Raw genomic sequence first — 14,201 nt, 5'->3', positions numbered from 1 at the left:
CCACATCACTGGTCATTCGAGAGATGCAGATGAAAACAACACTGAGATTCCACCTCACCCCACAAAGAATGGCTGCTATCAAGAAATCAAACAACAGCAAATGTTGGCGGGGTTTTGGGGAGAAAGGAACCCTTCTCCATTGTTGGTGGGAGTGCAGGCTGGTGCAACCACTGTGGAACTCAATATGGAGATTCCTCAGAGAGCTTGGACTGGAGGTTCCATTTGACCCAGCAATCCCTCTGCTGGGTATCTTTCCAAAAGAACTAAAAGAATCATATCACAGGGATGTATGTGCACCCATGTTTATAGTAGCACAGTTTGTAATAGCTAAAACTTGGAAACAGCCCATTTGACCCTCAGTTGGAAACTGGATAAAGAAGATGTGTTTTTTCTATAAAATGGAATATTGCACAGCCATAAAGAATGAGAAAATAGATTCATTCATAGGAAAATGGATACATATTGAAGATATACTCCTAAGTGAAATAAATAAGGCACACATGTAAATACCGAATAGTTTCTCTGGTGTGAATAAACTGCAATAATACATAAGATTCTAATAAGATTACTGACATTGTGAAATGGGAAGAAAGGGGCTAAAGGTGTAGGAAAGGTGGGATGGGTAGGGGAAGGGTAATAAGGGAAAAGAAAAAAATGTGTGATCATGAAAAGAAGGAAATAAAATGTTTGTAGATGGGGAGGGGAGGAGGAGGAGGTGAAGGGAGGGCAGGGACAAGGGGAAAAAATGAGAACCAAGACCTGTCATGTAAAGGTAAAAGATCCCAACAATGAATGTAACTGTACTGTATCCCTAAAATGTACTGATAAACTCAATTAAAGCTGAAAAAGAGCAATAAAAAATGGATGGAATTAATTTGAATGTGACAAAATAATTTAATCACAAGGTATTATTACTAATTTTTTTCATATTTCTTATATAGTTGTGTTTAGCATACAAAGGATTCTTGGCAAATTATATTGGTCTAAAATTTCAGTACCAAGACAATGGCAAGATTGCTAGAAGCACAGATACACAGTTTACATATAACTTTTCTTCCGGGAAGAGGTAAGTTACACTATGAATTTGAGACCAAATGATACCATAGTATATAAACTATAACAATAAACTCATCTCTTGCTTTTTGTTGTTTTATTTTTGGGGATGTGGAAATCATGTGCATGTGGATCTGACTACAATTTTGGCCTCCTACACATGCTTTCGAACAGAGATTGTTGTTTTAGAGAGAAATCTATACATTATGACAGTGAAATTGCTCTAGTGTCTTCATCATCCATGACCACTTATCCCAATGTTAGAATTTAAATTATATATCATTGAATCCAATAATGTTCTTAGATACTGAAAAATGGTAGAAAGAGAGCAACCTCAAAATGTACTAGTAGAGAAGACAAAAATATTTTGATGACTATCAGGATAAAAGATATTTGAAATGATGCTGGCTTTGCTGCAAATTAGAAAAGTAGCAATGCAAATAGAGAAATGTAAAGGAAGTGATTGAATCAGCCTAGAAAATGTTATTTAATGACCACAATTGTCATAATCTCAAGAACAGTGTAGTTCTGCATAATTGTGTTTTGTTTTTTACTAATTATTGTATCTTCTAGAATTTATGTAAATCCTGACTTTGCATTTCTATATGTAATATATGCAAAGAATTCATTTGTAATAGAAATAATATGAAGACACATACTTTCCTATTTTACAAAGTACATCATTTAAACAAATGTTTATGAGAAAGGTCCTTTTCCTCATAGTTCAGATTTAGCCCCCGAAAGGCATTGACATTTTATTTAACAGCCTATGGTGTGCCATTTTAAAGTTATGTTTATTTCAGATAAATAGATACCATTAGGACCGAAATTAACTCCAGGAGTGAATGAAGTGAGAGAGAACAATTCTGCAATTCCACCTGGTAACTGTTGACTTAGAAGTGGTGACCTCATTGGTAGCCACGTATAGGTAGAAGCCATGCTGGGGCCAAGGTGGGCCCACCCATGTTTGATGCCAAGGAGCATGGGAGATCTGCACCCAGGACGTTAGACAATGTGTGTCACGCACAATTTGCTTCAGAGCTCGGGTAATCCCTCGGTGGACCCTTATGAAGCTGAAGTTTTCCTTGACAGGACATCTGAAAGCACATCTTGCTACAATTCTCTGCACGCCTTAAATGAATCGTGGAATCACACTTTTAGTTTTGAGGCCCACTGCCCGCTTCCATTTCACTCCATCGTGGTAGGATTTTGGAACATTTTACAGACCTTATTCTCCCATGGTAGCCAAACTATCACAGTAACGAATAAGCAGCTCTGTTTAGCCTGAAGCTTCTCTTTTCTTCAGGCATTTGAAAATGTCCCAGATTTGTTAGGACTGGTGAGTCTTCTTTATCCTAAATGTTATAAGATCTTAACACAAGAATATCATGATTTTTGAATGGTGCAGAGTTCTGACATTAAAACTATTAACTATCAAGGCAAAAAACAAAACAAATAAAACTCACCTGCCTTGAATAGCTATTTTTAAGCCTGTTTGTAGGCCACAGAGCACACCTAGATCTAGTAGATGTGTTAATAATGTTAATTTCAGTCTGTAACTTTCCAAACCAGTAATATTTGTAGTTGTAAATCAAGTTCCACAATTTAAGATTACCTTCTTTCCTTTTAAAAATTGTAATTTTCCAGCTACAATGGCACAATGTTCAATAACCTTAAGTTCTACTTTCATTTGCAATCTCCTCTTATACAAGATCTCGTTTGGTATATCAAGTTTTCTAAGTAGTAATTGTTCAAACTTTAGAATTATAAAATTAATAGCAAACTTCTTCTTAGAGGCCAAAAGTGCTTTCTGAAATCAAATTAGCCCCATAACAATATCTTTGTGCGTACAATATTTTAAAAACTGATACGTGTTGTCTAAGCTTTGAGGCACTAGAGGTGATCGATCTCTTGAGTTTATAAAAGATGAAGAAAATGAGAACACACGGTGTTCAAACAAAGCAGTCAGTTGGTAACTATAATAGTGACCAATGCAAGATCACTGTCAAATTATATTTAATTATTTGGATACAGCATTTATCTATTACAGACTCTCATTGCTGAGTTGCTCGATTATAATTATCGGGGTTTCAGTACAGTTAACAAGTAGCGGAAAGCTATGTCTAAGTTACACATTTAAAAGACACTATATGCAACCACTTATATCTCCAAATAACACCTTTTTGCCACTTAATGTACAGTGACACTGCAGTGAGCTCTTTTGAAAATAGTATCCAATTCTACTTTTGTTTCTTACCAATGGACTGAAGGTGCTGTTCCGTCTCTGACCTTTACAGCTACACCAGTGGAATGCGTTCTGTGCCTTTTTCTTGTTAATGTGCTCTACACAAAAGTTCATAATACTCCTTAATTTCCTTACCTGTTGTTGTGGAATGTTATTGTACATTCCTGTGGGAACTGCTGTTGTTTGCAGCATTAACTCTTTTACTGAAAGGCAAGGTTAAGTTTCTGCCTGCTTAAGTGTCTTGTCACTGCTACTTTTCTATACTAACAAAGCATGCATGATATTCTTTTCTGGAGGAGGGAGCTTTTACTCTTTAAATTTTTTAATGATTTTTATGGTGTATTTGTTCGTGACTAATGTATGCACCTAATTAACCACATTTCAGCTGGACCTACACTTGCTTAGATCTTCTGGATCTCATACAGAGTAAACAGACTGGGACAAATTTTTCTCTTCAGAGAATTAGCTTACAGAAAGCATCAGAATCACAATCTTTCTATGTGGACATAGTATATATTGGACAGATATCTACAACCGCAACAATAGATGGTATGTTGAATCATTTTATGTCTCCTGCAGTCTTCTAAATTTATCTTGTAGTAAAACTTACCATGGAAATTATTCTTATATTCTGTAGTATAGATAGAAACCTCAGTCTTTAAATATTAATAATTTTCCCTTCATTTCTGACCTCTGTTATTATGATTTAATTTTTTGTTTTAATGACTAGGGAGAGGTCATTATTTTAAAGTTACATGTATTTTTAGTGAAATTTGGCAAGAATTAGCTTTATAGATCTGGATTTTGTTTCTCAATAGTTACACTATGGCAAGCATTTTTATTGTTTGTTAGGTCTTTGAGAAACCAACTATCAAGAAGGAGATCCATTCTTAAAATAGAGCTCTTGACATAAACATCTATCTAATAAGATTGTTGGATAACTTCATGGACATAATGCTGTGAATGAAATAGTTACTTTAATTATCAATACTTTTTTGAGTCATATTAAATCTGAGATGTGATAATAAAATAATAAAAATCAATAATACAATCTTATTTCTCACTTACTTTGTGTACTTTAGAAATGGCAAAGAGAAGATTTCCCGCATTAGCAAATAAAGGAATATTTTTAAAGCAGTTTCATGTGAATCAGAGCAAAAGGGATGAATCAACCATGACAATCCAATATTCTGTTACCATGATTTCTTACAACTGCAGTTACAACATACCCATGATGGCTGTGAGCTTCGGACAGGTAAACTTAGGGTTTTGTAAGTTATTACTTTCAATTTAATCAGCATTAATTTTGGTATGGTAAATTCTACTAATTTTTGAAAATAGCCAACAAAAACTGAATAGCTTTGGAAAGGATAAGAGTTATTCTAAGGAAAAATGATGATCTAGAGACTTGAGCGAATAGACTTAAAGTATTAAAACAGATCTTCAAGAAATGTATTTGTGATGGAAAATGAGGAACTATTATCAAGAAATAAAGTCAGATTTAAGTAAAACTTTTTTTTTTAATACTGGGGATTTTACTCAGTTCGGTGGAAGGCAGGCACTAAGCTAAATCCCCAGCCCCTAAGTAGAACTTTTCTTATTGATTTGAAAGGAAAAGCTGAGAACTCTTCTAATAAATAGCCTTAAATAGAAATTATTGTATTGAAAGAAAAGTTGAGATTCTACATTATGCTTTTAAATGGTTTCTATTGTAAGCAAAATCTAATCTGCTGTTATAAAAATTTAGACGAGGAAAGATGTTGTTTTACATAATGCCAAAAGAATCTAATTTTCTGCTGCTTGAGTTATTTATAAGATCATTACTGAATACTACAAATATGAGCATTCAAAATTTCAATTTCCTTTAAAATGAGTTAATATTCTTTTCTACCACAAATTAAGAGCAAATGTCAATAAGCTCAAGATTCAAGTTTTTTTCTTTTCCTTTTTGATACTGTATATTTGTGATATGTAATAAATACATTCAGCTCGGGGATTTCATACATATACATATCCTATCTTAATTCTTACTGAACATTTGTGACTAAAAACACAGAAAGTTTTGGCTAACTAAAAACTTTATGATTAAAAGTAATGAAAGACTACAAATATTACACAAAAAGTTCCTTTTGTCCCTGCTGCCCCAGTATTTTAATCGCTAACTTCAAGATAAACTTCCTAGAAATGTTTTCTTGTCTTCTACTCTTAGCTTGATTATAAAACTTACTAACTTAGAGTTTTGTGTTTTAAAACATCTGTCAATACCTCTCATTTTAAAAGATTTCTCATTAAAGTAACGGTTGGTAATTTCAACTTTTAACTTTAGTTGTTTATCCCAGGCTAAATTGGAGAATATAGGACTTAACTTTTGTGTCCTTTAAAAAAAATCAAATAAAAGCTAAAAGCAATAATATGCAATGTTTTAATGTACAGAACCAGAAATTATAAAACTTTAATTTGGGGTAATTGTAGGTTCACATTCACTTCAAAAATATAATACAGAGGTACTTCTATAGCCTTCGCCATTTTGCTTCAGTGGTAACTGCTTATACAATATAGAAGAATACAACTACTAGGAAACCAACATTGATACAATATACCCATGTCTTTATTCGGATTTTATCACTCTATATGCAGTCATCTACTTGTGTGTGCGGTTCTATACAATTTTATCACAAGTGTACATTTATCTGACTTCCATCAGAGCGGTTCTAGCACACGCATCCTTCATTCTATCCTGTTGTAGTCAAGCTGCCTCCCTCACTGGCTTCTGATTCACAAATCTGTCTTTATAATTTGTCATTTCAACAATGCTACATAAATGACATTGGAGCTTATGTAAGCATATCGTTGCTTCACCTTTTGAGATTGGCTTCTTTCATCCAGCACAATTCCCTTGAGATCTATCAGTAGTGAACTTTAGGTGTGGAGTAGTACTTAATGGTATAAATGTACTAGTATACCTGTCCACCTACCCATTGAAGAGCATTTGAGTTGTTTTCTGTTTGGGGCTATTTTGAATAAATCTGCTAAAATTCATTTATAGTTTTTTTTTTTTTTATGACTTGCTTTCATCTAGGGAAGTTATATGCCCAGAAGAGCAATTAGGGGGTCACATGGTAAGCTTATGTATCATTTTGTAAGAAAATGTCATGTTCTTTTCCAAAATAACTGTACCACTTTACATTCCCACTAGCAACATACAGATGATCCAGCTTCTATACAAACATTTTTTCATTTTAGCCATTTTGATAGGTTATGCAGTGATAGCTCATTGTAGATTTCATTTACATTCTGTCGTGGCTATAATGTTAAACATCATTTTAGGGGTTTATTTGCCACTGAAATGTCTTCTGCGAGTGTCCTTCTGTCCATGTTCCGATTGTGTTTTTTATTTTGCTGAGTTTGAAATGCTCCTCATATATTCTACATACAAGTTCTCTGTCAGACATATAGTTAACAAGTATTTTCTTCGAGACTATGCCTTGCCTTTTCATTTTATTAGATCTTTCAAGGAACAAAATTTTTGGAATTCAATTTATGAATTTTTCCTTTATAAGTGGTACTTTTGATTTCAAGCCTAAGAACTATTTTCTTTATCTGAAATCCTAAAGATGTTTCATTTTTTTCCTTAAAAGTATTTTAGATTTAAATTTTACACTTTAGACCATGATACACTTTGTGTTTGATAAATGTGGTTTTAGGATGTGGTTCATTTGCTTGCTTATGGCTTTTGTTACTTTAATGCCATTTATTGAAAGCATTATCCTTTTCTATTGAATTATTCTTATATGTTTGTGAAAAATCATTGGGGAATGATAGTGTGGTTAAATTTTTGGGTAACCCTTGACATTGGGCAAAGGAGGGTCCTCTCACTTGTTCTTCTTGTACAAAAGCACTTTAGCTATTCTGTGTCATGTCTTTTCACATACATTTTAAAATAAGCTTAGTTATGTCCACAAAAAATTGTTGATATTTTAATTAGAATTAAAAAGATTGCTTTGAGGAAAATGAACACCTTTGTTATATTGGATCTTTCAATCTATGTACACAATCCATCTACACAATGTATACCTCCATTTATTTAGGTTTTCTTGTTCTTGTTTTAAAAATTAACATATTTAGATTGGGTCATCTTCTATTGCTTTTATCAGAATTATAAAAATTTCAGATCAAATCCAGAACATATTTGTTCAATTTCATTTTCTTTGAAACAATTGAAAATCATCTTATATTTTTATTTTCAGATTCTACTTCTTCACTATTTGTATTTAGAAATGTGATTAGTTTTTGTGTGTTCATCATGTGAGCTGAACTCAATGAAGTTTTTAAAAAGTAAATACACTCATGTTATCGCTATACAGATTAAAGTAAAGGAAATCATTAGCTCCCTGATAGCTTTCCTTGTATCTTCTCTTTGACAGTAGACCACTCACCCCACACACCCAAATTACCACTGTTTTGACTTCAGCTATGATATACTAGTTTTATCCATTTTAAACTTCCCATCAGTGGAATTATAAAATATTTTTGTGTTGTTTCCTTTATTGAATATTGAGGGATTCTTATTGTTACATGCAGTTCAGTCTTTTTTCATTGATATACATTATTTCATGGTATGAACATTTCACAATTTGTCCATTCCATTGATGGACTTTTGCATTATTTCCTGTTTGAGGCTATTGTGAGTAAAGTCAACATGAACATGCTTGATATGCCTTCTGGTGCTTATGTTCCCTTATTTCTGTATGATTTTAAATTCTACGGGATTCACAGATAACTCTGAGGGATCAGCAGGGGAAAAACATCATTTTCACTATTAGAATTACAGTCTGTGAATTTCTACAGTGTGTTTTACTTCTGTCAGTTGATTGTGGCTTGGTATTTTAAAAGGATTTAGTGAGGCTGGGTCAGTCACTCTACTGACCATATACTTATTTTTTTTTATTAAATCCTCATATTATATTTCTCCAAAAAGGTTTTTAGTTTTCTGATGGCCAAGACTGCACCTTATGTTTCTTTGCCTCCCCACTGGGAGGAGCTTTGTACTTTGCCTGCTCAACAAATATTTGCTCCTTGAGTGATGGAGGGTACATTCTGAATTAATGAGGTGTTATTCTGGTTCCAGCTGATGGCTGCACAGATGACTAAGTTGACTTTGGCCTCATTACTGCAGCTCTATAGGCCTGGCCTCTGTTGATTTATGTGACTCTCCTTACTGTTCTGAAGAGTCATGAATACATGAGGCTCATTAGTGTCATGTCACAGGACTGTACCGTGGTGAAACAGAAATCATGTTAGCCATTGTTTGCTTTAATCATTTTATCAATATTTATTTTGGAAATTAGATAATCGCAAACGAGACAGAAAATGAGTCTGTTTACAGAGGGGATAATTGGCCAGGAGAGTCAAAGATTCGTATTCAAAGAATTCAAGAAGCTTCTCCACCTATAAGTGGCAGCTTTGACATTCAAGCTTATGGGCATGTTATAAAAGGTAAAGGAAAGATGTTCAGAACATTGCTATAATGCATATGCATGCACAATCTATAAGATGTTGGATATTATTCCACTTGAGAATTACTTTTTATTTTAACATTCAAATGTCTACTCACGCAGATGTGCACGCTCACGCATAATGCACAGCACATTATGGCCAATCATGTTTCTGTTCTACAAATCTTCTTTTCCTGCAGTAAAAAGGACTTACCCACCCAAAGCCACTGTCATTAACAATGATCATTTTTATCTAGAAGTAATATTTAAAAGTCTGTAAGAATATAATGAACTCTGAACATTCATTTTGCTGAAGGTGATTGAAATTATGACTTTCATACATCATACTTTTATCTAATGGGCCCATTTTGGAAAAAATTACTGCAGTAGCCAGAAACAATAACAATAATATTAAAATATTATTGAAATCAAAAATTAGAAAATTATTTTTAACAACAACCTGAATTGTACATTCCAGTCCTGCATTGTTCATGAGTCACGTGTGTCTACTGACCCTTGGATTCTAAGTGCCACATATTGAAACAAATAACATTGCTGTAACATTTTAATATTGTTGAAATAATAGCATTTTAAACATATTTATTTTTAAACTTTATTATTAAAGTTTGGTTTGTTTATTTTTACTTTTTAAAATGTTGCTACTACTAGAACGTGTTTAAGTTGTGTATGTCATCATGGCATCAACTGGCAGTGCTGATCTACATAATCATAAGAGACACTTTAGTGTACAGTCTAGTAGTGTTACTGTACACAATCTAAATAGATTTTATGAATGGCTTATGTAGATTGTGTCAGTAATGTAAGAATAAACTACCTAGCACAAATGATATTTTCATATTTTTTAATCCATCAGGGATTCTGGGTTATATTTCCAAGAGTTTGTTCCTCTCTTACATCCGTACATTATAAGTCATCAATAAAGTGAATTGATTTTAAAAATAAAAATGTTTTTGAGCCAAGGCCACAGTCTGAGGTACATTAATAATGGAATTTCTGTTTCTCAGAAGTGTATAAATGCTTGCATAAATGAGGTACACATTTCATTCTCATTGTATAGGGGATGTGTAGCTTACAAGGGGCATGGTTCATGTACTTTAAAGATGAATTTGGTTTTTGATTTTTGACCTCTGCTGCTTGCTGTCCTTCTGTGAGTGCAGGCATCCCTGCTACTGTGTCAGCTGCAGATCTGCAATTCGCTCTGCAGAGCTTGGAGGAGATGGGGCGCGTCTCCGTCACTCGAGAGGGAACCTGCGCTGGATTTTCCTGGGGCATCACCTGGAAAAGCACATGCGGAAAGCAGAATCTTCTACAGGTTCCCTCATTTGGCTTGGCTTCTCTTTCGCTCTACATTTTGTTTGCTCTTTTATACTCTGCTCATTCTACAAAGAGTTGGAGACTGAATTTTAAACAATTCAAGCTATAAATGAAAAATAGTTTTAAGGATTTTGAACAGAAGATTGTCCTACAGTAAGTTGACCGGGTGTTCTCTTTCGTGGAGAATAATGTTTGGTTTATTCTCTGTGCCATGTGGAAGTCTAAGAATGTGTGTAATAGAAGCCGCCTGACAGTGGCAGGATGAATACAGGCCAGATGACCCTCAGAACAAAATCTAGGTGCACTTGAGGAAGGGGCCAAGAATAGTCAGCCTCAATGTCTGTAACTCTAACACTGGAGCTATATTCTGTGGTGTTGAATTCTTTCTGTGGTTATGAAGATGACCTTTTTAAGGTCATGAAGGTGTCACACCTGGAGATCATTCAGTCACAACAGCTTAGTTATAGTGGGGGAAAAGTCAGCCCAGAGCATGTGAAGAAAAGTAGTTAGAAGCAAACAAAAGGTGCTTCCTTGGGATAAGGAGTGTGGGAAACATTTTCTCCCGTGCACTGTTATTAAGAAGGTAAATTAGTGCCTGTTTTGGGAGGATTATATAATAGTGTCAGAATGTAAATACTTCATGATTCAACAACCTTCTTTATATAACTCCATCCTACTGAAAGAATAATACAGATGTAAAATGATGTAGGCACAAAAGGTAGTCACTGCAGAGTTCTTTGTGCTACTAAAAGCCTAGAAAACTTAAATCTCATCAGTAGTAGAATGCTGTTATGAAAAACGCATAGACTCACATATATTTATCAGGAAAAATACTCATGACATAAGGTGGAAAACCACAGAACACTACTTATGGAATCATTTGTAGAGGAGGAGAGGTAGGGAAGTAGGGGGCAAAAAAAATTATGAGCATAAAACAAAAGCCTGCGTGAATATGCAAAACACTAGCAGTCTCACAGGTGTGGTGGTTGTTTTAAGAGAACACGTGGCTAGGAACTAGAATTAAAAAATACCGGAACTGAGACAATTCTGGTAACTGGTCTCCACCCTGTTATCACCGCTGGTCTCTGCACATCCACTCTCTTTGCTCTTTATTGAACAGTCTCCTCTGCTTCCTCCTCACTCCTTTTCCTCCATGATTGGGCTCATGTGTGGGTTAGCATGGAGAGTAGTGTCGCTTTCCTAGCTCCTGTATCCAACAGAAGGCTACTGTACTGACAAAGGGATTCAGGAATGACCAGATTGTACATCCTGACTTGACTCGGTTTCATTTGTACCACTGGGAGCAAATAATAATAATAATAATAATAATAATAATAATAATAATAATTAATAACAATAATATTCAGGAAGTGGGTGAAAAACCAGAGTAGACATGGGTATAAAATGATAAAGGGAAAGTTAAATATCAGGTGGAAAGACTCTGTTTTCAGTTATTCAACACTAATCTATCAAAATGCTCATATTCAGCAAAAGAATAAAACATTTTAAGAAAATCAAATTCAGTAATGCATTTTCTTTAGGCTTATCAACTGAAATTTCAAGAAAAATGTGTGGTTACACTCACCATAGCTGTTCTAGTAAAATTATTTTGTGTAAAAATAGATTGATGATTCCAATATTACTGGAGAAAAGGCTAACATGACCGTCACAAAGGTAAAGGAAGGTGGGTTATTCAGACACCGCATACTTGGAGACCTACTCCGTACCCCTCATCAACAACCACAGGTATTTTTGAAATTTTTCTCATAAAGTATACCTAAATTTTAAATATATAATGAGATAATGGACAATGTGAAATAGGAAGAAAAGGGCTAAAGGTGCAGGGAAAGTGGGAAGGGTAGGGGAGGGGGAATAAGGGAAAAGAAAAAATGAGAAAATGAAAAAATGGAAATAAAGTATTTGTAAATAGGGAAGGGAGGAGGGGGTGAAGGGAGGGCAGGGACAAGGGGAAAAAGTGAGAACCAAGACCTGTCATGTAAAGGTACAAGATCCCCATGATGAATGCAACTGTACTGTATACCTAATATGTACCAATAAACTCAATTTAAAAAAAATTAAATATACAACTAATTTGTATATGGTAAAGCATGGTAAAAATAGGAAGATGACCTATCTGTTTTTGTGTGAATATTTGTGTTAAAAATTGATCAACTCAAAAATATTATTTTATGCCTTTTAGGGAAGTTATCTTCCTTGTGATACAGTAATGAGTCTGTAAGATCAACCACTGCCAGAATTAGAAAAATTTAATTTTTACATTAGCTCTGTGAAGTAATTATTAATGTCTCCATGATGAAGAAATTAAAGCAAAGAGTTTAGTAACTTTCCTAGGAACAATCTCCATTTTTCTTCATGGCACTAATTAATTCCCGGCATGAGATGCCCATACTTTTCTTCATTTTTGGTTTTATGTAACTTCGTGTACTAGAATATAAGTTGGGTGACAGAAAGGATATCATTTGTTTTGTTTAATGTTGTATACGCTATAGCCCTTACATTCACAGCTGTGCCAGATACACAGTGACACACATGCTGAATGAATACATAAATATCAAAGTAAAAAATATACAGACTCATTTTTGTAGAAAAGCAAGCAAAAGAAATTCCATTTGTTCCCAATCCTGTGCATATTCCACTGAACCCTGGTACATTTTTGCCCGTTTTTACCAGCACTGTGTTTCTTTTCCTGAAGGTTGAAGTCTATATCAATGGAATTCCAGCAAAATGTTCGGGTGACTGTAGTTTTACGTGGGATTCCACAGCCACTCCCCGAGTCTTGGCCATAAGCCCTTCTCAAGGTAACCTCCTGCTTTTTAACTTGGAGTGTGTGATGGAAGGTAAGTAGCAAAATGTTAACTCTGAAGATGATATTTTAAAATATATTTATTCTGGTATTACCAACTAAGGTAAGCAAGGCATTCTATGAAGTAGGGGGGAAAAGGAAAATAAAACTACCCCTAAGAATACTTTGGGAAAAAAACACTGATTATTTATTTTGAAAAAAAAAATACCTTTGAAGCTGAAGCACACAGTCTTTGACTTGTGTCAGTCGCTAAGCCATTATACTACACTTTCACCAGTTGGAATCAGTCTCTAAAATTTTACTCTGACTTTGAGGCATTTTGTTCAACTAAACTAGGGTATTGGAATATTGCCGTGTGAGATCACTTCTAGGAGACTTAGCATTCAAAGGCTAGTAACAACACAGTGGGTGCTTAATGAAAGAAGATGATTAGGTGCTGCATTTGAGATAAGAAAAATTATTGGCAAGAACTCACCTCGGTCAGAGAACACATTGCATCATTTTCTTCATAGCATGTTATTGCTCAAAAAATGTGATTATACTCTGTGTCTGAGCTCCTGGAGATTAAAGTAAACAGCACGAGTAGGAATTAAAAGGGGTGATTTTTTTCCACTCAAAAAGATAAGCTTTGATACTATGATCATATACTGAGTGTGTTGGCTAGTAAAAACTTTCCCCATTAGTTACATATCATTCCATACTCCCCAAAAGCATTAAAATTTTAAAATACTGCTATTATTTTAGATTGAAAAAATATCCTCAGACTTTTTATAATGATGATATTAACTTTAAGATAATTCATATTACATAGGATCCAAAAATATCAATAATAAGAACTTGAAGGACATTTTATTTTAATCCTTTGGTATCTTTTTTTGGCATCTATTCTTGCATTTTGTAATAAAATTCTATTTTATATGCATTCCTTGACAATTATTCTTTATTCAAAATAATTAACAATCTGAATTGCTTTTCATTATGTTATAATCAATTTAAAAATAACAAAAAGTATAAAGAATGGTATAAAACATTTTTCTTCACTGAAAATTGACAGCTGTTGATATTGATCATTTGTACTTCCAATCATCAATATAAGAAAAAAGAAAATATTACAGGAACAGCTAGTCTTTTTGAAGCACCATCCTTAGTTCTAACCCCCTCCTATATCTACCCAGAGGCAATCACAGTAATTAATTATGTGTGTATTCTTCCATGCCATTTTAACATCTTTTGTATATGGCACACACAT

The 14,201-nt window shown here is 34.1% G+C and overlaps 1 protein-coding gene across 1 annotated transcript in view; it reads left to right on the top strand.

Moving 5' to 3' along the window:
* The window catches only part of Pkhd1l1 (PKHD1 like 1), a 147,120-nt gene that overhangs the window by 44,218 nt on the left and 88,701 nt on the right, over positions 1–14,201 (top strand). The window contains exons 21-27 of the mRNA XM_010619537.3: positions 942–1,066; positions 3,684–3,847; positions 4,381–4,553; positions 8,647–8,794; positions 9,972–10,126; positions 11,752–11,874; positions 12,842–12,947. Coding sequence (XP_010617839.1) covers positions 942–1,066; positions 3,684–3,847; positions 4,381–4,553; positions 8,647–8,794; positions 9,972–10,126; positions 11,752–11,874; positions 12,842–12,947 — 994 coding nt within the window. The remainder of the gene's footprint in view (positions 1–941; positions 1,067–3,683; positions 3,848–4,380; positions 4,554–8,646; positions 8,795–9,971; positions 10,127–11,751; positions 11,875–12,841; positions 12,948–14,201) is intronic.

Source organism: Fukomys damarensis, unplaced genomic scaffold (assembly GCF_012274545.1).
Source record: "Fukomys damarensis isolate Sample0158 unplaced genomic scaffold, DMR_v1.0_HiC HiC_scaffold_5, whole genome shotgun sequence".
NCBI lineage: Eukaryota > Metazoa > Chordata > Mammalia > Rodentia > Bathyergidae > Fukomys > Fukomys damarensis.
This window is presented reverse-complemented; position numbering and strand designations above follow the sequence as displayed.